This window comes from Pseudonaja textilis, chromosome 2 (assembly GCF_049901715.1).
Source record: "Pseudonaja textilis isolate UNSWEBS1 chromosome 2, rPseTex1.2, whole genome shotgun sequence".
Taxonomy (NCBI): domain Eukaryota; kingdom Metazoa; phylum Chordata; class Lepidosauria; order Squamata; family Elapidae; genus Pseudonaja; species Pseudonaja textilis.
The window spans coordinates 157,482,128-157,508,919 of NC_141991.1; the positions used below are offsets into that span (position 1 = coordinate 157,482,128).

Consider the following 26,792-nt stretch of genomic DNA (forward strand, 5'->3'; position numbering starts at 1 on the left):
CAAATCCATCTGGTGGTGGTACCATCTATCCCACATTGTTCTATCTTACCAAAAATTAGGCTATGATCTACTTTGTCAAATACCTTACTGAAGTCTAAGTATACGATAGCCACGGCATTTCCTTGATCCACTAGTATAGTCACTTTATCAAAGAAGGCACTAAGGCTTGTTTGGTATGATTTGTTTTTAACAAAAGCCACGCTGGCTTCTATTAATCATCTTGTTCCTTTCTAAGTGCTCAAAAATCTGCTTGATTATCTTTTCCAGAATGTTCCTAGGTATTGATATATCAAGCTAATTGGCCTATAGTTTCCTGGATCCACTTTCCGCTCTTTTTTGAAGATTGGAACCACATCTGGTCTTTTCCAGTTCTCTTGCAGTTCCTCTGTGCTTCAGAAACTCTGAAAGATTTCATTCAATGCAGAGGTGGTATTCAGCAGGTTCTGAGCAGTTCTGGAGAACCAGTAGTGGAAATTTTGAGTAGTTCGGAGAACCAGCAAATACCACCTCTGTCTGCCACCCCCATCTATTCTCTGCCTCCCAAGTCCCAGCTAATTGGCTGGGTTTTCTTTTATTGCCCTGCACAAGAGAATGGAGCTGGAAAGCAGGTTAGTGGGGTGGGGAGGGAATGGAGATTTTGCAGTATCCTTCCCCTGCCATGCCCACCAAGCCATGCCCATAGAACGGGTAGTAAAAAAAAATTGAATCCCACCACTGATGGTTCCGTAACACAGAGTTCCCCAACCTTTTTGGCTTTGCTGCCCAGCGCGGGGGTGGTGGTGGCAGGAGGGGAGATGGTTCTCTCCATGTGGTGGCAAGCATGTGTGTACAGCTCCATTTGTGTGAGTGACAGGCATGTGCAAGCTTACCTACCACTTCCACGGTCTGGTTCTGAAATGCTCAAGGGCCAGTAGTGGGCTACAGCCTGGGAGTTGGGCACCTTTGCCATATCACATTTGCCAGCTCTTTCAGAACTCTGGGATGTAATCTATCTGGTGCTGGAGATTTGAAGTCATTCAAGGTGGATAGGTATTTTCTTACCAATTCCTTGCTTATTTTGACTTGCATTTCTTTCCATCTCCTATGCTGCTGGTTTTGATAAGTTGGGCTATTTCTTCCTTTTGTATAAAAACAGATGCAAGAAGGAATTAAGCAGTTTTTCTTTCTCCCTGCTGCTGTCACCTTCTTGCCATCTTTTCCCATTAGTGACCTGTCATTTTTTTATTTTCTTTTTGTTTCTTACAAGTTGAAAATTTTCGTTGTAATTTGTGGCATTTGTTGCCAGTCTTACTTCATACTAAGCCTTAGCCTTCCTGACTCCATTCTTGTTGGGCGTTTATTATCACATTTTTCAGAATTTCTCAAGTATCATGAACTGATTTTCCCTCGAGGATTTCCATCCATGGAATCCTTCCTAGTCTCTCTCTTAGTTTGCTGAAGGGAGATCTCTTTGTTCAGTTATCTGTGGCTGCATTTTGGTGAATTCTATATGACATGGCCATTCTTTCCCAAAGTTCCTATAGCTTCCACTTCCTCAACCATATCATTCCTATTAGTAAGAAATAAATCAAGTATATCTGATCCTCTAGTTCCCTTCAACCTTTGTTTGATAAAGTTGTTGGCTAGGCACATCAGGAACCTGCTTGAGATTCCACTTGCTGCAAAATTTGTTTCCCAGTTGATGTCAAGGTAGTTGAAGTCCCTCAATTCTACAGTTAGTTAGTTCCAATTTTAGTATATGTGCTGCCAAAGTGCATTTCTACAGTGCTTCCTTCTCACTTCACTTAACTAATTAGCAAAAAGTTCATCTATTTCCTCCACTTTTCCTCTAATATTCACCCAAATGCTTTCAAGAAGGCTTTTATCTCTAGTATTGTCTATTTCTTTACATACAATGCAATCTGTTCCCCTTTTCTGTTGGATCTGTTTCTTTTGAACAATTTATATCCTTCTAGTAGTGTGTTCCAAACACGGTTCCATCCCATCAAGTTTCAGTAATAGCAACAATATCATGCCTGCCCTCAGGTACTACAATTTCAAATTCTCCTTGTATGTTCCCCATGCTCTGAGCATTAGTGTACATGAATCTGATCTCTTTATGACTGACTTTGCATATGCTTCCTATGTCATCTGTTTTATACCTGAGTGCAAAATACACTTGCTCTGATATCCTGATTAAATGAATTAGTGAGTTAGCTGCTGTTGCAAAGAGGCATCCCTTGACTTGAGTGCTTCCATGATGACTTTAACACATCCTAAAGCTTTGCATGGCTTTAGTTGTTTTATTGCCCCTTTGATTTATCCAGTGCTTGGCACTTTCTCTGGTATTTGATTCCTCAGGAGGATCTTTGTTATGAAGTTATCCTGCAGGTGGTATGTCAGGTTCTAGTTGGTTATGCAGTAGGTGGAACTATCAAATGAATATTTGAATAAATCTGTATAAATATAAACATAGATTTATCTTGTGTAAATGCTCTCTACAAGAATCTGAACTACTAATGGTCAGACTGGCAGTAGATGAAGATCAGCAGAATTCAAGGTGAGTTTAGATCTCTTGTAGGTGAGAAGGGACTTGAGACTGTTGACTTATTTGACCCCCTCCCTTGGAGCCAGCTTGGTCATCTCCTACAGATTCTATCACTTCAAATTTTCAGTACTGCAAAATATACAAAGCTATAACTACTGCAAAAAGTATTGTGCATACAACTCCGAAATAGCACAACATGTATATAGGGTGTATAGGTATCCTTTGATATGCTTACTGATTTGCAAATTTCTGCATTTTTGCAGTAGTATTGTTTATCTGTTTTTCCATTCCAATCTAAGTGCATTTAGGAGGACATAGCAAATAGGGATAATGGTATCTTCTTTTGGAAGGGGTATCTCAACCCTTGGCAAATATAATACTTTCTTGTGTTGTTTTGTTATCTTATCAAAATCATTTTACAAGTTTCTAAAATTCTTTTTAAAAGCATGAAAATAAAGCATATGTGTTTGATTTATACATTTTATAAACTTTTTTTAAAATAAATACAAATTGTAGCTGTTGAGTGGGGCAAATAATTATTGGTTTACAGTAGGTGCTAAGGGACAATAGTGTTCTGCTTTGATTCTGGAACATAGAACATAGAATAATAGGGTTAGAAGCAACCTTGGAGGTCTTCTAGTCCAACCCATTCAAGTGTCTTCTTGAAAACCTCCAGTGATAAAGCATCACAACTTCCGGAGATTGATTAATTGCTATGTCATGAAATTTCTCCTTAGTTCTAGGCTGGATCTCTTTTTAATGATCTCTCCCCATTACTTTTTGTCCTGCTCTCAGGAACATTGGAAAATAAGTTGACCTCCTCTAATTTTAAGTTTTCCCCTAAGGAACATTTATTAGAGTAAATAAGATAGGCAAACAGGAGCATCGTGGGGAAAAGGATTTAGCAATCCAATATAAAGGAAAAGTTTATATTGCTAGGAAATCCATATTACTGTCACTGGTGAAGTTAATCTCAGCACAGGTTGCAATTTACTCAATAATATTTGTAAGCTATTTAAGAGAAAATAACATAGGTTTGTTCCTTTCTTTAAAAATGTGGAACATTCATGACCAGGTTGTATTTATATTCCATAGTTGTTGTATTATTATGTTAAGATACTTAAAATTTAATAGCTGGAGCAGTGAAGTGTTGGACAATGAGTAAGAACACACAGTTATTAGCTAATTGGTTGAAGAGAGCTGGCCACTGCATGAAGGAATCTGAGCTGTGATTGGTTGCTGTGAGAGTAAAGGAGGAGTTTCCTTGTTTTCTGCCTTTTTCCCTCTGTGTGCCCTGCGGGTTCTGTGATTTACCTCATGATGTCCCTGTTGTGTTGATTTACCTGACAATGGTCCTGTTTACCTATCTTATTTACTGTAAATTTTATTTTATTTTTTAATTTATTTTTGCCAATTGCTTACAAGATAATAGGTATAAGTAAAAACATAGTTATCGATACATGGATACATATAAGAAAAAGAAAAGAAACAATAGGACAGGGACAGTAGGCACATTGGTGCACTTATGCACGCCCCCTACAGACCTCTTAGGAAAGGGGTGAGGTCAATAGTAGACAGTCTAAGGTTAAAGTTTTGGGGGTTTGGGGAAGAAACCACAGAGTCAGTAGAGTATTCCAGACATTGACCACTCTGTTGCTGAAGTCGTATTTCCTGCAATCAAGTTTGGTGCGATTAACCTTAAGTTTGTATCTATTGTTTGCTCTTGTGTTGTTATGGTTGAAGCTGAAGTATTCATTGACAGGTAGGACTTTGCAATGTATGATTTCATATACTATACTTAGATCGGACTGAACGTGGCGTAGTTCTAGGTTTTCTAGGTCTAGAATTTCGAGTCTGGTGGCATAAGGTATTCTGCAACGAGTAGAGGAGTGGAGAACTCTTCTTGTGAAATATTTCTGGATTTTCTCAACTGTGTTAATATCAGATACGTAATGTGGGTTCCAGACTGATGAGCTGTATTCGAGTATTGGTCTAGCAAATGTTTTGTATGCTTTAGTTATTATATATTTATTTATATAAAACTGGGCGGTGTCAGCATCTCTGACTCCATTTGGATTCTGGCTGTGCAATTCCCTGACATACTATTGCATATGTTACATTTAACTGCATGTGCTTTACAATAAATATTAACGCATATTAGTTTGATAATTTGATAATGTTTTCTTTCCCCTCCCTCTTCTGCAGTTATTAATAGGTTATGAAAATGGGACCATAGTATTATGGGATTTGAGATCAAAAAGAGCAGATTTAAGAGCATATTATGATGAGGTAAGCTATTTCTGTTTTTTTTTTAAATCACAAGGTATGTACAGTTTTCTGGCTTCTAAAATATATACAAAGATTAATGCCTTCCATTTGCCTCAGACATGATGCATACTGAATGGATGGCAGCAAAAAGAAATAAAAATGCAAATCTCAGATGTACGTGAGATAATAAAGATCAGCCATAATTGTGTTATGCTTGCTATATTCCTCTATTCCAGTGGTCACCAACCGGTGGGCCATGGCCCACTGGTGGTCCGCAAGAAAATTTTGGTGGTCCGCAGAGAAATATCACCCGCAGAGCACCCCCCAAACCAATTAATCCAGATTCCGTGGGAACACAAGGCTGTGCTGTCTGCATGGCCCATGTGAACCCTCCCCGTCCACTCACTCCCTACCTGGAAACTTGCCTGTTAAGTTGCTATTTTTCCTTTTTTTCCCCATGACCATCAGCTGTTCTGCTCTGCTGGGAGATTTAGATTAGCTAAAAAGCAGGAAACCATTTTATTTCTTGCTTTCTAGCTAATCTTTAGATCTTCAGCTCTGCACGCAGAACCTTCCTTAAGACTGAAGTTTCTATTATTCAGTGCAGACTCAGGTAGCCGATAGCAGATAGATAGATCTCTGAATGATTCTGTGATTCTGTGAGCAACTCGATCTGTCTGTCTGTTTTGCCTATTTTGGGTAAAAGTTGCTCTCTTTTATATAAAAAATTCAATATTTACATACATGGTATGTTGTGAGTTAATTTTGTGAGTTTGCTTGCTAGCAAATGTTATGAGTTTGCTTGCAAGCAAATTTTATGTGACAGACTCAAGTAGCCAATGGCAGAATGGTAGATCTCTGAGTGAATCTGTGATTTTGTGACTATTCAATCTGCCTCCTGCTTTGCCTGATTTCGGATAAAAGTTGCTCTTTTTTATAAAAAAAATCAATATTTACATAAATATTTATAATATTTACATACAAGCCATGCCAAGCCAGTCACATGACCACCAACCACACCCATAAACTAGGCCACGCCCACAGAACCAGTTGTTAATAACTTTGAATCCCACCCCTGCCTCTGTGTGTGTGTGTGTGTGTGAGAGAGAGAGAGAGAGAGAGAGAGAGAGAGAGAGAGAGAGAGAAAAGAAGGGAGGGAGAGAGAGAGGTTAGATCAGATCTCTCTCGCGCGCACACGCTCTCTGTCCCACCAATGTCAGCAAGCCACTGTCAGTCAAAATTCATATTAGTGGTCCCTGGAATTTAAAATTATGAGTTTGGTGGTCCCTGCAGTCCAAAAGGTTGGCAACCCCTGCTCTATTCAATTTATTAAAACCACATTCCCATGTTACTTTAGAAGATCCAGTTCCTACAAGGCATTTGCTTCCAACCTAGTCATAGCCACATTCTCAAGAAGAAAATTGGATAATCACCTGTCTAAGCTCTGTGCTCTTTGAAAAAAGGATGAGATATTGAATAAATATTTATTTAACATTATCTCAGATTTTAAATAGGCAGAAGGCATATGTAGAGCTAATGCTCACTAATGTGAGAAACCAGGTCCTCTTACAGTATTCTTTTTGTCACATACATTAATCTGACAATAAGAAAGAAATTAGCATTCCTTTTTAAGATAAAGCACCCTAATTCTTATTTCTTGGAATATTGTACCAGTTGGACATTACTATTATTACATTTTTCTTCTCCAGATTTTGTGACTTGTTTATACAGGAAATTCCATAGAGAAGGAATTCCATTAGAGAAGGTAGCATAAAAAAGCCATACATTAATTAAAATTGGCTGACAAGTATATATGCGTTAAGAAAATCGGAATATAAAATGTTTTTAATTCTTTATAGTAAGAATTAGCACCTGAAAATTCATACAATTTTTTAAAATTTTTGTAGTGCAAATTGGTGTGGCAACAGGTTAAAATATATATGTATATGTATATATATGTTTATCTATCTATCTGTACAGACGAACACAATACAGAAGCCTGATGATGGCAGATGAGATTCTGCCGAAACGTTGCTACAACTTTAAAAGCACAACTTTAATGATGTGGGAATACACACACACACACACACACACACACACACACCAACATGGGTGTTATATACATTATTGTGAAATTCTTCTAGAATCTGAAATAGATTTACCTAAAACACTAACACTGGGGATAGGACTTTCTCACTTCATCCTTTTTGCCTGTCATATTTATTTATCATATGTTCTAACCTTTACTACCGCCTATGTATTCTATTTAAACATGTTTTGCTTTCTATTTTAAAAAAGGAGAATTGTCTAGGTTTTGGGCTGCCAGGGACAGGATGATCTCAATTTTCTAACATACACTTAATGGAATTGTATAAATTTAATAAATTATGTTTGGGTAATCTACAACTAGATTCACAATCTAGATTCTAAGTAGTAGAAATCCAATACTGTAACTCAAGTCCTAACCAAGGACTTAAGAGTAATAAGCAATCCCAAAACAACTTGAGCACCACTTGAACACCATTGACATTAACAAATTTACTGTTAGTCAATTGCAAAAGGCAGCTTTACTCAGAATAGTTTACATCTTGCATACATTTAATGCCATCAAACATCCACATCTGCCTCTCCTAGATCCTTGGGAAGGACTCAGTAGATGAATAGAAATGCCAAATTCAGTCTGAACATCTGGCTGTGCAATATATTATAGTAATGCACAGACTGACTATTAACAACAGCATAACAAAGTAGCAATAATGGTGCAATGAATGATCTGCAAGAAATACCATTTGCCTGCAAGCAAGAACTGGTGGAACCATAAAATGGAGAAAGTAATAGAAAATGAAGAAGCTAAAGTACTCTGGGACTTCAGAATGCAAACCAATAGGCACCTCCACATAACACCCCAGACGTAATAATTGTCAATAAGACAAAAAAGTCTGGATAGTGGACATGGCAATATCTAGAGATAGCAGAATAGAAATGAGCTGTGGTGGCGCAGTGGCTAGAGTGCAGTACTGCAGGCTACTTCTGCTGATCACCAGCTGCCAGCAGTTTGGCAGATCGAATCTCACCAGGCTCAAGGTTGACTCAGCCTCGGTAAAATGAGGACCCAGATTGTTGGGGGTAATATGCTAACTCTGGAAACTACTTAGAGAGGGCTGTGAAGCAGTATATAAGTCAAAGTGCTAGTGGTAGAAAAGAAGGAACTGGGGAAGATAATAAAATACAAAACCCTGAAAATAAAAGTAGAATGACTGGCAAAAGAAACCAGGTAGTGCCAGTAGTAATAGGCATTTTGAGTGCAATCCCAAAACATCTGGAGCCCCACTTGAACACCATTGGCATGGACAAAATCACTACCAGTCAATTTGCAAAAGGCAGTTTTACTTAGAACAGTTCACATCCCGTGACAATACTTGTAACACCATCAAACATCCACTTCTGCCTATCCAGATCCTTGTGAAGGATTTAATAGTGAATAAAAATGCCAAAACTATTCTAAACATATGGTGTAACAAACCATAAGAACACCCCAATTATACAGAAAAATACATTCCTTAGTTAAGATTTGAATTTTGTTAATAGACAGATGCTAAGGTCTTTAGGTGTGACACTCACTGTGCTGATAACCACTGAGATAACCATTGCCAGTTTATGCCCTAATCTTTCAATTTCGATTTTCAGATCTTGATACTTTAAGATTCTTTCCAATTCTCTGTCTTCTATTCTATTGTCCCCAAGTATTGCCACATCAATATCTAGACTTTCATTTCAAGCACAGTTAGATCTGGTGTGTTATGTGCCAAGACTTTTATCAGTTTGCATCCAGTAATCCTACAATATATTAACCTACTTTTCTATTTTTTCAACTCTATGTGCCCACCAGGTTTTCATGGTTTTTAATGATTTTCATCATCATCATCATCATCAACAACAACAGTATTCTATTGGTGTGTTCCCAATTTCATTCCTGCACACCGTTTGCAATGTATACCTGGCTTATACAGAGATGATAAAAAAAGAAAGCAAGGTTTGAGTCTGGAGACTCCAATTATAGATTTCTAAAACAAAACTATATGAAATCATTACATTAAATGTAATCATTAAAATATTAATATTAATCCTGAGCCTAGGATTGTACTGACCACATTTGGTATAAACTGGGATTTTTTTTTTTTTTTGAGTTTTGTTTTAAAATGAAAAAAACCCTAAAACAACATTATCAAGCCATTTAAGGCTTTTAATATGCCTTTTTTGTATTAAACTAAACCAGAACTAAACAAGAGATGTAGACTTCATTACTCTTTTTATAAAAAGTTGATTCATTTGGCTGTAGCCACTCCAGCAACATCATTTTCATTTTCCTTGTAACTGAAAGAGTGGAAGCAACTACAAAGTATAGCTTCAGATGCCTGGCTCTGATGAAATTCCTAATAAATATCTGCTCCAGACAGCAGATATGCAGTGCAATTTTTTAACGTAATGTATGACATTGATTAGGAATTATAGAGATGAATAACGTATTTCCCCACTCAGAGGTTAAATCACATTGAGAACAGTTAACATGCAAGTAAGGAAGGGCTGTTATTGTCTTCTCCATTTATTAAGAGGACATGACAGGGGACATGATATCAGTCTTCAAACAGCTGAAGAGCAAACACACCGCAAAGAATTCAGACTTATTCTCACTTGTGCCTAGGGCATAAATTGATGGCATTAAACTCTGAGCATATAGAGATTAGATGTTAGGAAGAATTGATGACGGTAAGAGCCACTCATTCGTGGAAAAGATTACCACATGAACTGGCTTCTTCACTGGAAGTTTTCAATCAATTGGATAGTCATCTAGTAGGGATAGAGTAGTGAATTATGTTAGTGTCTAGTTGACTGGACTTGACCTCTTAGATCTCTTCCAACTGTATGATTCCATGATTTGTTTGTTGCATGACAATTTACTGAGTGATTTAAATGATTTTTAAGCTTTAACCTTAATCAGAAATACCAAATCTGCTGCCCTGCTCTCTGCAGAATAGAACTAAATCTTTATTGAACAGTTATGCAAAGAACTGGCCTCTAAAATGTTTTTTATAGACAGTATTTAAGTGCAATTTATCTTAGTGGGATTTATTTTTAAGACAAAAGGTTACAATTCAGTAGTTAATCTAAATAATAAAAATGGAAGATGGCTGTGGATGGTTGACTGAGTGCAAGAATCTAATTTATCTCTGGCAGCTATTAAGCCTTTGCTTGAACAGTGAAGGGGAAATTGGTTCCTTTATCAAATTGGTATTACTATTAGGTTTTTTCTTCCAGAATTTTAGTAACTTCCTGTTACTTAAAGCCACTGTTCCCTGATTTTCTCAGGGAAGCAGAGTAAATATCACATTAGCAGAAGGAAAAGAAGGAAGATGGTGAAAGTATTCACATTTAATTAGAAACCCAAAAGAATGAAGGAAGTTTCTAAGAAGCTGCTCTTTTTCCCCACTACCCATTTCTTCATGTATTCTTGCTCTTCAAGGGTGCTTAATAACTAGACCCTGAGCATTTATCATTTTTCATGTTCCTGGTGTTTCAACCTTGGTGAATTCATTCCGCATAAATTTGATTTCTTTAGAGGTGGTCTCAATAGGCACAGCCATTCTTTGTGGGAGCTCAAGGTTCTCTTTGTGATTCATTGTTCTGTTTAGGCTATTCATTCAATGGGATGGCATCATGAAGGGAAACAATTTATGTGCAGTCATTCTGATGGCAGTTTAACTCTATGGAATCTAAAAAGTCCCAGCCGGCCTTTCCAGATAATCATTCCTCATGGTAAGATATATCCATTGTTTCTGGCATATGGAAGATACAATTAAAGCATTTAAGTTTTGATCTAAGCAATGCACTTTTGTATTGGCCCTGAGCAATGGACCTTGCTAATTTAAAGATTTGTAGAATCTTGAATTGTAGCATTTGAATCTGGGATCTATTTATCACATTTTTCATGATTTTTCTAATTGGAACTGCTTTCCATGATCTAGCCTGTTGTTGTAAATAATGTGGCAGAGAACTCACTATTCCCTTTCTCTCCAGAAGTCAAAATATAATTAAAGACAAGATCTACACTAGGGACAAATCTCAGTAAAGGGCAATGTGCTTTAGGGCTAAGGTTATCTGGTTTAGTCAAAGACTAGCTTGGTGGATAGACAATCATTTAATGTGTGGACTAATTTACCTCTTGTTTATCCAGTTGAGAAGAATGTCACCATATTTCCTTCAAAGACAAGTAGAAGCTTTAGAAAGCAAGTTGTCCGAATAAAATTCTGACAGAGCAGCTGAACTGCTTGCAGAGAGAAAATGATGAAGCAAAAACATACAGAGAAAATGAATTATGAGAAAATGTTTCTCTCAAAAAAGGATCCAAAAAGAAAAGAGAAGTGTTGTGAAATATTCTGATTGCCCCGGCTGGTCCCTGAGGAAAGCAAAACTCTTGACTCTTGAAAGCACAAAGCAATTCTTTTGTTTCCCCAAACATAACCCCCTTGATCAGCCCACTGGCAACTAATGTGATACCGCAAAGTTGTTTTGAGAATGCTGAGATGCTAGGCAAATAACAGGTTACTCTCTGGGCAAGATGACCTTGGAACCAGGCTGGAACCGTCTGGGAGGGAATCTGCTCTGTATCCGAAAACAGTCCCCCTCCCTAATTCCCAAGCAGTTACAATGAAAGAAAAAGCATTTGAAAAATGCCAGCAAGCCTTCCTTCCCCACTGTGTACTCTAACAGAATGGCAGGACATGATGGTGGACCTGGCACTGATGCTGGAATGTGCTGGTCTTTGACTGGACTGTAAAGGTTGATTTGATTTGATTTGATTTGATTTGTTTTGATAGTAGAATGGGACAATTTATAGAGGAGAAATGGCCTTGGGGCAGATATGTAAAAACAGGACTGGCTTTATGCTAAGGTTGAATAGACACTGGCCCAGGGAGTACAGAATTGAAAAGACTTCCAAAAACACAGTAAAAAACAGAAAAGCAGTAATGGTGCTGTCATGCCCCTGTCAGAGTCTGAATCCGAGGAGGAAGCCGAACAACTGACAGGGAGTGGGAGTGTGGCTCCTTTGGCTGTGGAGGAGACTGGGGAAGGGCAAAATATGGCTGGGCAGAGCAGGAGAGAGGTAGAACAAAGGAGAGGGAGTTCGGAGGAAGACCTAGGCCCACCCCCTCTTCATCCTAGGGCACGCAGGGAGGAATGGAGAAGAGAGCAATGTGGTTGCGTGGCTTACGGGGGAGGAAAGAGCCCTGATTCCCTTCACTAGCTGCAGCTGGGAACACAGTTTATAAAAAAGGCAAGCTGTGTGCGGCAGACTGTTGGGAGCAAATATGACTTTATCTTGTATTCTCATGACTTATCTGTGTTCCTGGTGTCTTCCCAACTGTGTGAGTTTTGCCATGCTTTCAAGTCTGAAATTCTTGTTCCTGCCCTGCCAAACTAATTACTTCATTTTGGCTTGTTTGGGCTTTAAATTACAGTTTGTGTTACCCTGTTTTGGACTGAATTTTCTGCAGTCAAAGGCTGTTCCTGGGAGAGTTTTTCTCTAGCCAGAAGGTAACCTGGACGTTGGGGTCAAAGTTGGAGATAATAAAGGGACTCTTATTAATTATCTGACTTTGTTGCCTTTGTGCCATGCCCGGGGTTATCACAGGTGCACTCTGTAAGCCAGCACAACCACTGGAGCATTGAATTGTTGCCATATGATGACAATGAATACTGATATGCTGTAGTAATTACTTACTGTGTAAATAAAGTGAAAATGGCTGAGAAAAAAAATGTCCTAAGGATAGCCTCCAAAACTCAAAGAAAGAAAGAAACAAGATGACATCTTTTTTTTTTTAAATTGCTCACTGAATACAAAGATGAGTCAAACTGTAAAGAGAACTGGGATAAGATTTTGCCTAGGCTGCCAAAATGTCTAGAGCCAATCCTGCATGAAATATCATGAATATTATGAGAGTAAAGAAGATGAGAAATTCTTCAGAAAGGAAAGGTGTCTAGCAAAATGAATTGTCACTACTGCCTGAGATGTGTTTTTAGGGAGCAAGCTTGCTCTCTTTGCCAGCTGCCTAACATTGCCTTATTCAGCAAAGGTTTGGCATTTTACTACTACTAATAATTTATTGATAAGGCAGGCCGCATCTGAATCACCTAAGTGTTTCAGCTCTTTTTGATGCCATAGCCCCAGCTGAGCTCATGAAATGCATTGGGATATTGTTCTTCATTGTATCTCTGAGGTAATTTCCAATCCACGGAGGCCCCTAGAAACATAATAGCTTTAGTCTTGCAATTGTTTGTTATTGCTCAGAACAGCCATAGCAACTCTACCTACTGGCATTATGGGAAAATAAATGAGTCTTTTCAAAACAATTCTTTTACAGGTAAGATTCAGCGAGATGGGAAAAAAGTTGAATCTTGTAAGCCCATTCTTAAAACAGAATACAAGACCTGTAAAAACAGGTAGGTACTCTTCTTGATCACACTAAGGAGGCAGTTATGATCCTGAAACAGAACCCTGTACCTTCTGAAACGAGGGCACTTACACAATTAGGTTCACCTTTTTCTACCTCTCTCAGCTGTGAACATGTATGGCACTGTTAATCAATGTGACAGTTTCTGCTTATACCTGTACAGGATGTATAAGAAAAACTGAGACCAGAAAAATGGTTTTGGTTCTTTTTAAGTGTTTCAGGGAAGCATCCAGGTGTAATTTATTTATCCTTTGTTTATTGAATAAGCCGCATTTTATTGATATTAGTGGGGAGAGATAGGTACTGTTTAAAGGAACTTTCTTGCTTTCAGCAAGTGAGTAATGCATTTGTGATGCAGGAGTTCAGTATATACATTAATAATCTGTACCATAAGAGAGCCCACCTCCTTCAGCATTTGCCATTACTTCTGGATTGGACAAGCAACTGAGGTTACTGTTTTGGTTGGCCAAAGCTAAGGAAACAGTGAAAGCTGCACAAATGACTACTTTAAACATCACAGTTATAAGAAAGAAATTTGATAATCTCATAAATCGTAGAAAGATCACTTACAGTAGAAAGATTATTAGTTTTAATTAACATTTGGATATAATCTCTTCATCTCAACTTGCAAAAATTGCGATTTCAAAGTCAATGAAAAAGTATGAAGTGTAATTATTATATTTTATTTTTTAATATAGTGACCCTTTTATCATTTTTTCTGGTGGACTTTCTTATGATAAACCTTGGCGAAGGCCAGGGCTGACAATCATGCATGGAAAAGCAATTACAGTGCTTGAAATGGATCACCCTGTGGTTGACTTTTTAACTCTTTGTGAAACTCCATACCCAAATGGTAAGTATGTGTAACAAGTTGAATAAATAACACAACAAATGAAGAATAGTAACTGCATTGCATGACATTGCCATGAAAAATTCCATAATCCTTTTATTAGGCCAAGTAAAATTTTGTAACAGTTCCAGATTTTGTTAAAACAAAAAACAAAAAAATCCTCCATGAGATACAGTGAAGGAGGAAGGGGCTGATTAAGATTCTAAAAAATGAAAAGCGGGCAATAATTATAAACAACCACTTGAGCCAATTAAGTTTCCTGTTCTGTGTATTTTTTAAGTCCTTGACTTACAACAGTTCATTTAATGACTATTCAAAGTTACACTGAAGCCACTGGAAAAAAAAAACTTATAACCGTTTTTCACACTTATAACTGTTGTAGCATCCCCATGGTTACATGATTAAAATTTGGATGCTTGGCAATTGTCTCATATTTATGACAGTTGCAGTCTCCTGAAGTCATGGTAGCACCTTTTGCAACCTTCTTAGAAGCAAAGTCAATGGGAAATCCAGATTCATTTAACAACCATGATACTAATTTAATAACTGCAGTGATTGACTTAGCAACCGTGGCAAGAAACGTTGTAAAATGGGGTAACATTCACTTAACAAATGTTTCACTTATCAACAAAAATTTTGGGCTCAATTGTGGTCATACGTTGAGGGCTACCTCTATTAGGTATTTTGAAACAAATAAAAACTAAGAAGAACTAATTTAAAGTAGAGGAAAGAAAGGAGAGGGAAAAAGAAAACAAAGTAAAAGCCAAAAGTGAAAAGTGAAAAGAAAGAAAGAAAAGAAATAGAAGTAGCTTCTAATTTTGTTTACAGCAATTATAAGTATAAATATAAAATTATTACTTATTTTTTGGTTACAACCCCCCCCCCCCTTTTTTGTTATCCATTTTTTTCTAATCACAGCATAAATCATAAATTCATTTTTTTCTGTTTCACCCAAAAAGTCTATCAGGAATTTCCAGTCAACAATAAATGCAGATATTGTCTTATCTTTAATTAAGCCATCTTTGCAAATTTCATCATCTTCACCAACCATTATGGCAGATCTTTTCATGTTTCTGCATATGATAATGTTGCTACAGTTATCATATATAAAAATAAAGTTCTATGACCTTTTTCCAACTATTTATCCATCAGTTCAAAAAGAAAAACCTTAATTTTTGTGGATTTAGATTTACTGCAATTTTAAGAGCTAATCTGACAGCAATGTGTTGTCATCCAGGAAGAATCAGGACCATACATTAAGTTCCAGTTAAGGAGGTTCATTGCTCAAGTCTATACATAAGAATCTAGTTAACTAACTGTCAACACTAAACTGGTACTTGATGAGAATTCAATGGGGGGGCTGGACTTGGATAATTTACGGGAACAGACTGTTTCTTTCCTTGACTCTGACCCAGGCTCTTCCTCTTAATCTCCTACATCACCCTCCCCTCCAATATGCCCTTCACTACTTCCATGGCTTGTTCAGAGACATCTTTCCCTTCCTACATGGGCTTTTCAGAATCTGAGAATCATGGGAACTTGACAGAGGAGGCAGTGAAGCAATTTCTAAGAAATCTTCCTCCCTGCCTTCTAAAACAGCCATAGAACCAGGTGGTGGTTGCTAGAAAACATGAGAATGTTAGTAGGTCCCTCTCCCCTTACCTTTAGGGGCTTGAAGGCCAGAATTGAAAGACCCAGCATAATCATGTGCTCTGCCTGCCTCTAGATGTGCCGGCAGTAGTTGGTTAAGGTTGATTCCTCAGGTAGTACGGCATGGAGGGCCAGGAGCTTGGTCGATTGTGTCTTCTCAGGGAAATTGTGGGAGGAGCAGGGATTCTTGCATTCTCCCAAGAAAGTTCAGTTTCCGAGCAGATAGATTAAATCCAGTAGATTAAATATTGCCTACCTTTGCCCTTTCGCCTAGAATACAGAATGCAATACAGAATAACAGCTTTGGAAGGGTCTTTGCAGGGACTTCTAATTCAACCCCTTGCTCAAGTAAAAGATCCTATAATATACAGTCCAGTATTTCTTCTACTTCATATTCTGGTTGTCCGTCCATGATCACTGGTGGTTGGGGCAATTGCTGGGAGCATGGGTTGTTGAGGGGCTTTTCTTTACATAGCAATGAATGGTGAAAGACTGGGGGAGGGGGCAATTGCAAGCGAAAAACTACAACAGTTGAATTGTCGAATAATCTTGAGGAACTGAACAAATTTTGTGTCTAGTTTTTTTTATGGCCTTGTTGAGATCAAAAACTTAGTAGAGAGCCAGAGTTTGACTCCTTCAGCTCTCAGTGGCACTTCCTGTCAATGGGCATCCACAGCTTTCTCATACAACTACTTTGTCTGTTCTCACTGCTGTATTGATAGGGTTTGGGCAGCAATTTCTTATAAAAAAATCCACAGTTCCTGGGACAGAGTTCTCCGCCCTAGGGTTCTCTGGTAAAGCTCTTGGGTGTGTGCTGTACAATGCTTGAAAGGGAGTCATTGTAATTGATATGTGGAGAGAGTTATTATATGAAAACTCTGTTAGTAGAAGCAGTGATAGCCAGTTATCTTGGCAGTAGATGCATTTGGTTAGTCTTCTTCACCTCACTATTCATGGCTGGGTGATGGGCTGAAGATAAGTTTACTTGAACATTCAAAAGTTGGAACAGTGCTCTCCAAAATCTGGATTAAAATTGATTGCTCATGTTGGAAATTAATTACGCCTCTATAGTGAAAAATATGGTTGAGCTGTTTCTTTGGCAATCCCTTCCAAGGATTGAAGTGAGACATCTTGATAACAAGATCCACCAAAATTAGTATGTAATTATTGATCAGGAGGTAAATCAATAATCCAGAGACAGTGTGTGCCATGGGTAGGGGATGGGTGTGTGTGTAAAGATGAGTTGTAACAGCTTCAGATAGTAGGATTTGGCCCCTCTGCAATATGCTATGTAGTCCTTGATGTCTGCTGCCATCTTAAGCTTCTTTTAGTGTTCTATGCAGCATCTTGAACACTTCCCCATGCCCCACTGTCTGGTTATCGTGGCAAAACTGCAAAACTCTTATCTGAAAGGTTGGGAACTACAATTCTTCTGTTTCAAGGCCACTCCCTCCACCATGAATGGAGATATGATGGGGATATGGTGGGGTTTCTTGGAAGTCATCCATCCGGGCCCACAAGAACTGGTCCAGAGATTGTTGTGCCTTTATTCTGGTGATTAGATTCTGGTGTAATTGAGTTGCCCTCAATATTTTTTTTAAAGTTTTATTGTTTTTTTAAGACAAATATAAACACAACATAAAAACATCAAACCATCTTCCATATATGTACATACAGTGTGTCGGTTGGTTTACAAATTGTTTTGTGCTTCCACTTTGTAGTCTTCAATTAGAATTACATTGTATATGTTCTCATATTGTCAATCAAATATTCCTAAATACAATATCATTATTAATCAATCATTTGATTATGCTATTATTCATTCATGTTTTATGAAATAATCCATATTTTACTTAATTTACTTTATGACAGTTCATATTTCCATCTCAAATCTATCCTATAATCATTTTGTAGATATAATAATAATAAAAAAATACATTGTGTTCTAAAAATCTACAATTTCATTACCATTTTTTATTGTCTAACCACTGATAGAATAGATCCCAAATTTTATAAAATTGTTTATCTTCTTGTTCTCTGATTTCAAATGTCAATCTACTCATTTCAACACATTCCATTATTTTCTTAATAACTTCCTCCTGTGTTGGTATTTTCTCATTTTTTCAGTTTTTAGCAAATATGATCCTAGCAGCTGTTAATACATTTACAATCAAATATTTCAATTCTTTACTATATATTTCAGGTAAAATTCCCAATAAAAATATCTCTGGTTTCAAGTCTATATGCTTTTTTGTCATTTTTTCCAACCATGTGTGGATCTTAGTCCAATATTTTTTGGCATCCGCACAAGTCCAGTTATGCAATCCAGGTGTCTGATGACATTTCCAACATTTTAAAGATTTATTCTTGAACATTCTTGCTATTCTTGTTGGGGGGAAATGCCACCTGTAAAACATCTTATACAAATTTTCTTTATATGCTGTTGACATTGTCATTTTATAATTTTGAGACCACAATTTTTACCATTTCTCTAAATCAATCCCATATCCAAAATTCTTCCCCCAAGCAATCATTGTTTCTTTAACTTGTTCTTCTTCTAGTTTAATTTCTAATAAATATCCATACAGTTTTTAAATCACCTTTTCACCAGTACCTAAAATCTTATCTAAGTCAGTCAGTTTATCATAGAAACCTTCTGTTTTAGAATCATTATCATACCTTGCATAGTTCACCCTTTTCATTCATTATTTCACCATATCTAACTGTTTGTTCCTTTTTGTATGTTATAAGATAAGAAAATGCTTCACTAGTCGATAGCCAAACCGGAATTTTCAAATAACATTGCCTTTTAGTCTTCTCCCAATTTAACCACAGAGACTCCCATATATAATGTCTTCTAAAATACCCCTGTGTTTTAGTTCTTTTATACCATAGAAAAGCATGCCACCCCAACAGCAGATCATGTCCTTCTAGTGTCAACAATCTAGCGTTTCTTAATGTTATCCATTCCTTGAACCACATCAAATTTGTAGCTTGGTAGTACAACTCCCAATTAGGCAAACCAAATCCTCCTCTTATTCTAGCGTCTTGCAAAAGTTTTAATTTTATTCTTGCTTTCTTACCTTGCCATATATATTTCAACACCATTTTATTTAAATCTTCAAAATAATCTTTTCCAAGCCTAATTGGAATTGTTTGAAACAAATATAAAATTCTGGGTAATATATTCATCTTGATTGTTGATATTCTCCCTATTAATGACAGCTGTAAATTTTCCCATCTAGTGCTATCTGTTGCTTAAGTTTAATATAGTTATTCTCTTTTAGTGTACTACATCTTGCTATCAGATGTATCCCCAAGTACTTGATCTTATTTGTGACCTGGATTTTCAATACATCCGCCAATTCTTCCTTTTGTCTTGATAACATATTCTTTGTCAAAATCTTTGTTTTGTCTTTATTTATTTTCAAACCAGCCACCTTCCCATATACCTCTATCTTTTCTATCAATTTTAATGCTGTTTCTAGTGTGTCTTCTAAAATAAAAACCAGATCATTTGCGAATGCTTGCAACTTAAATTCTTCCTTTTTAATTTTCATCCCTTTTATATCATTTTCTTCTCCAATATTTCTGTTTAGCACTTCCAAGGTTTACACAAACAACAAAGGTGACAGTGGGCACCCTTGTCTTGTTCCTTTTCTTATATCAATAGAGTCTGTCAGTTCTCCCTCTATCATTACCTTTGCCGTTTGGTTATGATATATAGCTTCTATTGCTTGGATGAATTTTTTACCAAAGCCCATCTGTTCCAGCTGTAATAACATGAGTCGCCAACTCACATTGTCAAATGCCTTCTGTGCATCTAAAAATATCAAAGCCATTTGTTTTTCAGGGTGTGCCTCGTAGTATTCCAAAGTGTCCAAGATTACTCTCATATTGTCTTTGATTTGTCTCTTTGGCAGAAATCCATTTTGATCAGGGTGAATAAAATTATTTAGGTATTTTTAAGTCTTTCTGCCAATATTGAAGCAAAAATTTTAAAATCTGCATTTAGTAGGGAAATAGGTCTATAGTTCTTGATTTGTAATAGGTCGGCCTCCTCTTTTGGGACAAGTGTAATATAAGCTTCTGACCATGATTTAGATATCTTCTTCTTTAACATAACTTCATTCATAACTTCTAGCAATGGGAGATTCAATGATTCTTTTAGTGTTTTGTAAAATTCCACCGGAAGTCCATCTGGGCCTGGTGCCTTTCCATTGTTTTGCTTCTTAAGTGCTTCAGTTAAGTCCATCATTGTTATATTGCTTTCTAACATTATTTCAATCTCTTTAGGCATCTGGGGTAGATTAGCATTCTGTAAGTACTGTTTAACTCTTTCATCGTCAATATTCTCTTGTGTATATAGTTTCCCATAATAGTCTCGTATAATTTCCTTCTTCTCTTTACTTCAGCAAACTTGGCCTTGATCATCTATTAATTGCAATATTTTCCTTGATTCTTTCTCCTTTCTCAGTTTATATGCTAACCATCTACCTAGTTTATTTGCATCTTCAAAATAGTTTCGCACCTCTGATTTTCTGTGCTAATTCTTTTTCCATTAATCCCATTTTATGTTTAATTATGTCCATTTTTAACTTAATGTCCTTTTTCTGTGGTATTTTCTGTAGCTCTTTTTCAAGTCCTTTATACTCATTCTCTAATGTCTCAGAGGCTAGTCTTTTTGTGGTATTTCTTTTCCTTGTATAGTCTATTATCAAGCTTCTAGCATATGCCTACATTTTATCCCATATGTTCTGCATTGATGTGTCTTCTTTTTTATTTTCTTTAAAGAAAAAAGGCAGTTCTTACTCCATCCTCTGTATGAAGTTTTTTTCTTTTAGTATAGTATTATTAAATGTCCATCTAGATCTTCTTCTTTGTCCTTTCCATTTAATTGTCAATGGATTATGGTCTGCCCAAGTACTTGTTTCAATATTTATTTCTTGGATATTAGCTAACAATTCTGTTGACATCCATATCATATCTATTCTGGACCATGATAAATGTCAGTTTGAATAGAAGGTGTATTGTTTAGTCTTAGCATTTCTTTCTCTCCATGTATCTTTTAAATTTATTTCATCTATCATTTTAAAAAAGGATTTAGGGAGAGTCTTTCTATTTTGCTTTGTTGTTTTCTGTGTTCTATAGTCCAATTTATTGTTTACAATTCCATTAAAGTTTTCCATCATAACGATATTAGCATAATCCAGTTCAATTATTTTCATATGTAGTTTTCTATAAAATTCTTCTTGATTGTTGTTCGGGGCATAGATTACAATCAGCAGTGTTTTCATATTATTGTCTATTATTTCCACCATTAGTAATCTTCCATCGTCAGTATAAATCAGTTTCGCTGGGATAATATCTTTAATGTATAAAACGACTCCTCTTTTCTTGCATTGTATCGAAGAAGTAAATATTTTCCCTAGCTTTGGCTGTATCAACAGTTGTTCATGTTGCCTTTTAATATGTACTTCTTGTAGGCAGATTATATCAAATTTTAATTTCTTTAATTTATGGAAAGTTTTCCTTCTTTTAACAGCTGAGTTAAGTCTGTTTATTTTAATTGTAATCAGTTTTTTCTCTTCCATGATTATACTTTATAGGTAGGTTTGGCAGCTCTCATAGATCTTGGTTCACGTTGTTCTTTAACTTCCACCTTTCCACCTATTGCACCTTCTTTTTCAGTCGCTATTTGGCAGTCCTCTTGGAATTCAATTAGTGACATTTCTTTTTCTGTCTCCTCCTCTTTCCCTCCAAAATATTCTTTATAAAATAATTCAGCTTTTTCAATTGAGTCAATTCTGTGTCTCTGTTCTTAAACCTTCTGGAATCAGCCATCTATAATTCACCTCTTTTTTAAGTAGAATTTTAGTCAGGAATTCTCTTCTCATCTCTCTCACTCTTCTGGGTACTTGTTTCAGGACCACAGTCTCCTTATCTTTATATTTCAATGTTTTCTCTCTTGCCGCTTGAATATTTGCATTTTAATGGCTCTCTTTGTAAATCTGATGTGAACTTCTCTTGGTAAGCTATTTCTCATTGCATATCTTGTGAAGACTTGAAAAACCTCATATATTCCATCCATCATCTTCTCTTTGGTTATTTCCAGAACTTCAGCCAAGATTTCTATCATTATCTCAGCTAGGTTTTGTCCCTTTTCTTCCTCTATGTTTTGGAATCTGAGATAAAATTCTGATTTGTCCATCTCCCATCTCATCATCCCACTTTTATCTTGTTCAACCACAGTTAATCTGCTATCAATATCTCCAATCTTCTTATCCCTTTGTTTATCTTCTACAATTTTTTGGAATCTCTCATCATATTTCATCATCATTTGTTGAATGTTCTCCACCTTTTTATCAGTTTTTCCTGTTCTTTGTTCAATGTTCTCTGTTCTCTTTTCAATATTCTCTGTTCTGGTTTGTATATTTTGAATTCCTTGCCTGATCATCTGCAGCTTCACCTTTTCCTGTTCTTTTTCTTGTTGTAACATCGTCTGTATTGAGCATTGTCCTCCAGATAGTGAAGAGGAAGAAGTAGAAGTTGAAGAACCAGGCGCTGTTAGTTTTCTGCTCATTTCAAACAATTCAAAATCTTCAGGTTCTTCTAGACGTTAATCCACTCGTAAGATAACCAATTGTAAGTCCAAGTAAAAATAGTGGGGAAAAAAGAAGCCAAATAATAATAATAATAATAAAAAAAGTTTCTTTGGGCTCTTGTATACCTTAATCCAATCAATTAGTTAAATAGCAGTAAAAACTCAAAAAAGGAAGAAAAAAAAAACCATAAACCAAAAAAGGAAAAAAAATAGTTAAATCTTGCAGGAGGTGGAAAAATAGAAAGTAAAAAAACTAAAGAAGAAAAAAAAAGGAGTTCTTCAGGTTCTTCAACACCTTAATCCAATTAAGAAGTCTCAGGTATGAAAAGTTACACAAAAAAAGGAAGGCACAAACAAAAAACAATATGGAAAGTAAATAAAAAAGATATAGGGTAGTGAGAGAGAGAAAAACCTACTCCCTTAAAAAAAGAAGGAAAACAGTAATCTAAGACTTTTCTTTTTAAAAAAATGCAAATGTAAAAATTAAGCTTCAAAAACAACAAAAAAAAGACAAAAACAAGTTCCAAAAAGCCAAAGATCCAAATAGCTATTACAAAAATTAAGCTAATAAGGAGGGGGTTTGTTAAAGTAAGAAATAGCCCAGCTTAAAAAAAGTAGAAAGAGCACACTGCACCTTATTTAGTTATCCAAGGCTTTTGTTAAAATTTATAACTCTCTTCTCTAGAGTCTTATCGTCTTTTTTCTCTGTAAACTTCAACACCAGACTCCAGCTACTGATAGAAACCCAGAAGAGCACCTGCAATAATACTCTCCCATCCTCTTCCCTCTATCTTATCAAACAGGCTCAAAGTCCTTGAAAAGAAGTCTCAGATCTTTCTCAGCTTTGTCTGGTCAAGAGAGAAAAAAAAGATACAATATTTCCAAGCCTCTAGTTGGCAGTGTTACAAAGTTTCCTCTGCTTTCACTTTCCCCCTCCTTTTCCAAACAAGATATAATAAAAATTAATTAAAAAGGAAAAAAGATATTTTTAAAAAAAGACTAAAAGGGAGTCTCTAGCCTAAAATATTATAGAGTCAAAAAGGAGAAAAGACAAAAGAGAAAAAATAGGTAGAAAAAAAAAAACCCAGTCCAGTTTCAAAGTATAAGATCATATATAAAAAGTCCAGCAAAGAAAAAAAATATATTAATTTGACTTCCTGTTTAAAATCGCTGCTTAATCACTTCTGTCTAAAATTTTACAGATTCTTTCTTTTCCTTAGGGTGTCCTTTTAAATCTTAAAATAAAGAAAAAATTCTCACCAAACTGGCACACTTTCTTTTTCCATTCTCTTTTGTTTCGGAGCTGTCCCAACTGCAGCAGCTTTAACGGCTGCCTCTTTGCCGCTGGCAAAAAGAGCTTCTCCTGGATCTACCAGGGACTTTGCAGTATCCCTGGGATTGACAGGATGCGCTCTTCACTTTCACCGTCTCTTCGGGACAGTTTAGATCTGTTCGGACCCTCCAGGAGCAAAAATATCAGCAGCGATATCAGACCTCCAAGATCGCAGGCCGTATCGTCGTCACGCCAGCTCTGCCCTCTCATGAGTTGCCCTCAACATTTTGTATAATGGTGAATCTGGTTACTTACCAAAAATGGAAAGATTTTAAAATACTGGTTGCCACCAGGGGATAATGAATTTGAGAATATTCTGGTTTGCAGGATAATACATCTGGCATCAAGTTCTTTGAGCCAAGGTTGTGCAGTCGTGATCATAGCAGAACAAGAGAAACTGAAGTAGCATGATAAACCTATCATTTAACTTTTTTCAGTCTTTTTAGGATTTTTCAGACTCTATTCTGTGTAAATTGATTATCATGCCTTTTCCATACAAACAGAAGATTTGCACATAACATTAATTAAAAGTTAAGTATTACTCAGTATACTTGTGTACATTCCCTCCCCCACTCTCTCTGCAGTATGCTTGCTATAAATTGGAATAGTCTTTCCATAAGGGTTTGATCGGTTACATGGGGACAAATTACATAGAAGAATTATACTATTTAATACAGCATGTTTATTGAAACAATATTTATGCTTAATCTCACCTGAGGAGACATTAAACCTATCATCAGAATAACATCAATATCTCTATCAGTGTTCCAGGAAAGTATAATATATTAATCTATCAAAACTAAACTTCTGGGTTTGGAAAATTCTTTATTAGGATTATATATAAATTCTTCATTTGTTCAGAACAATGGTTATATGGATATCCTTATTTTATATTCTAATTCACTAATATTTGTGTTTATATATTTATATGTAGAAATTCAAGAACCCTATGCTGTTGTTGTACTATTGGAAAAAGATCTAATTGTTGTTGACCTGACTCAAAGCCAGTAAGTATAATTTCAAATGTGGCTAAAAATAATTCCTGGGAGAGAAGCATAGATTTGTTGTTGAATTTGGAAATATAAAGTAATATGACAAACCAAAGCCAAAATGTTTTCAAAACAAACAACTTCACTATTCGTTGATACTAGGATTAATATTTTAGATATTTTAGCTATCTGTTTCTTTGTTAAACATATCCTTCCAAAATTATGGATTCTAGTAAATTATCTAATAAAGATTATAGCTTTAAAAGATGCTTCTCCATTCCCCTATTTTTCTGTGTTCACTGCTTTTAAACACCATGCCTTACTTTTAAAATGCAGGTTCTCAGAATCACCTGTTTCAAAAACTCACTAATGGAATCAGTGATCAATTTGCCTTAAAGCAGATACTTTGGGAAGCAACAATGTCTCAACAATATAATTCATATAATTGTATACTAAAATATGATTGTGGAATTTTTAAGTTTCTCTAATTTTGGTTGTTTGCTTGCAGATGTTTTGTTACCAAAATAAGTAATATATTTAGTGTTGTACTGCATACTGCATCTTGCAGGATAGTCTAGAAGCAGACAACCAAACTCAGAGAACCCCAAGGAATCTACCATTCAACCTTGAGCTACATATATTCTCTTCTATTGGTACTAAAAAGTAAAGCAAGAAGAGAAAAGTATCTACATTTTGCCATGTTCAAACCCAATCAAAGATTATTTTTTCATTCCTTTTTCTCTATGATAACTTGGTGACTCATAATGTTTTTAGAGGAGGCAGTTTAGTGCATCAAGCAGGCATAAATATTCTAGAAAAAGGTCTTTATTCAAAATGCCTTTTCATAAAACCTAATGGGAGAGAGAGTATTGGGAACCTTTTCACATCTTCCTTTTGCATTTTTTTCTTAATACAAAGGAAAGGAAATGGAATCAGTGCACAATACTATTTGATTAGTACATCCAATCAAAGATCTAATCAAACATTGAGAGAAAGGGTTAACCAGCTGTGTTATCTTCTTTCTCTCTCTACTTCACTGATTATTTATCTTTTGTTGTTTCTTTGCAATACATGAAGAAGCTCAGAGTTGTATTTTTTATTAGACTCCACCATGGTTGAGGATATTTGGAAATGCCATTCTTTAAAGCAGCCCACCTTTTCCCAGACCTTCATGTGAGCCTGTAAAAAAAAATCATGTCTGTTTTAAGGAGCTGCTGAAAAAAGCTGGGGTTCATGACTTCATAACAGAGGGGAATGCTTTTCATATGACTTTTTAAAATTGTATATAGAGCCTACATGTTAGAGGCATCTCTGCATCGTTTGCCACTTGTAAGTCAGTTTAACTTTCATCGCAACAACAGATGAACATTAGGATCATAATTATACAGCCGTTGATTTATTTTTTTTACTTTCTTTTACCTTGCCTGTTTAGTCTGAAGCAAATCTTTCTAACTGTTGACAAAATTAAGTACAATGTCCTCTTTCTAAAACAATTCCCTTTAGACTAAAAAACCAGCATAGCCAAGGGCCTAACTGAACCAAAGTGATAAAGGTGTGTCTGGGTTATAGGGTGGAATCTTGCTTAATGAAGCATCTTATTGGAAAAACAAATACTGTGAAGCCCTTCTTCCTGACATTTCCATCTTCTAGGTGCCTTGAAATTCTTGAGTCAATCCTTGTGACAATCTATCTACAGCAATAGTTAAACAGGTTGATTGTCTCTCATTGAGTGATGCCATAGCAAGAGATGAACTGATTTAATCTTACTCTGTTGTAAGATTCTGCAGAAGTGGCACCTGCAATCTAAAATGCCATATTCACTAACTCAGTGAGACAGCTGAGACAACCAAATAAATGAAGCACCCATAAAAACCATGATTCTCTAAGAGATGAAGAAAAAGGATTCGAGTACCATTTGTCTGGTTGAGCTAGGAGAGCTATAAAAGCCTGGGAGGAAATCCAGTTGAAGTTGGGACCTGGACTGTGTTTGGATGTTTATTGTTCCTTGGTGATTGCATTCTTCTTTATAATTGTTCTCAGTGATTGTTTTTCTACTATTAT

The 26,792-nt window shown here is 36.1% G+C and overlaps 1 protein-coding gene across 4 annotated transcripts in view; it reads left to right on the forward strand.

Annotated features, from left to right (window-relative positions):
• The window catches only part of STXBP5L (syntaxin binding protein 5L), an 82,482-nt gene that overhangs the window by 23,031 nt on the left and 32,659 nt on the right, over nt 1–26,792 (forward strand). For all 4 annotated transcript variants that reach the window (XR_015742061.1, XR_015742063.1, XR_015742062.1 and 1 more), the window contains exons 7-11: nt 4,733–4,816; nt 10,486–10,609; nt 13,216–13,294; nt 14,004–14,158; nt 24,677–24,749. Coding sequence is in view for 1 of the 4 variants with exons in the window: in XM_026713260.2 (XP_026569045.1) it covers nt 4,733–4,816; nt 10,486–10,609; nt 13,216–13,294; nt 14,004–14,158; nt 24,677–24,749 (515 nt within the window). In the remaining 3 variants the exon portion in view is untranslated. The remainder of the gene's footprint in view (nt 1–4,732; nt 4,817–10,485; nt 10,610–13,215; nt 13,295–14,003; nt 14,159–24,676; nt 24,750–26,792) is intronic.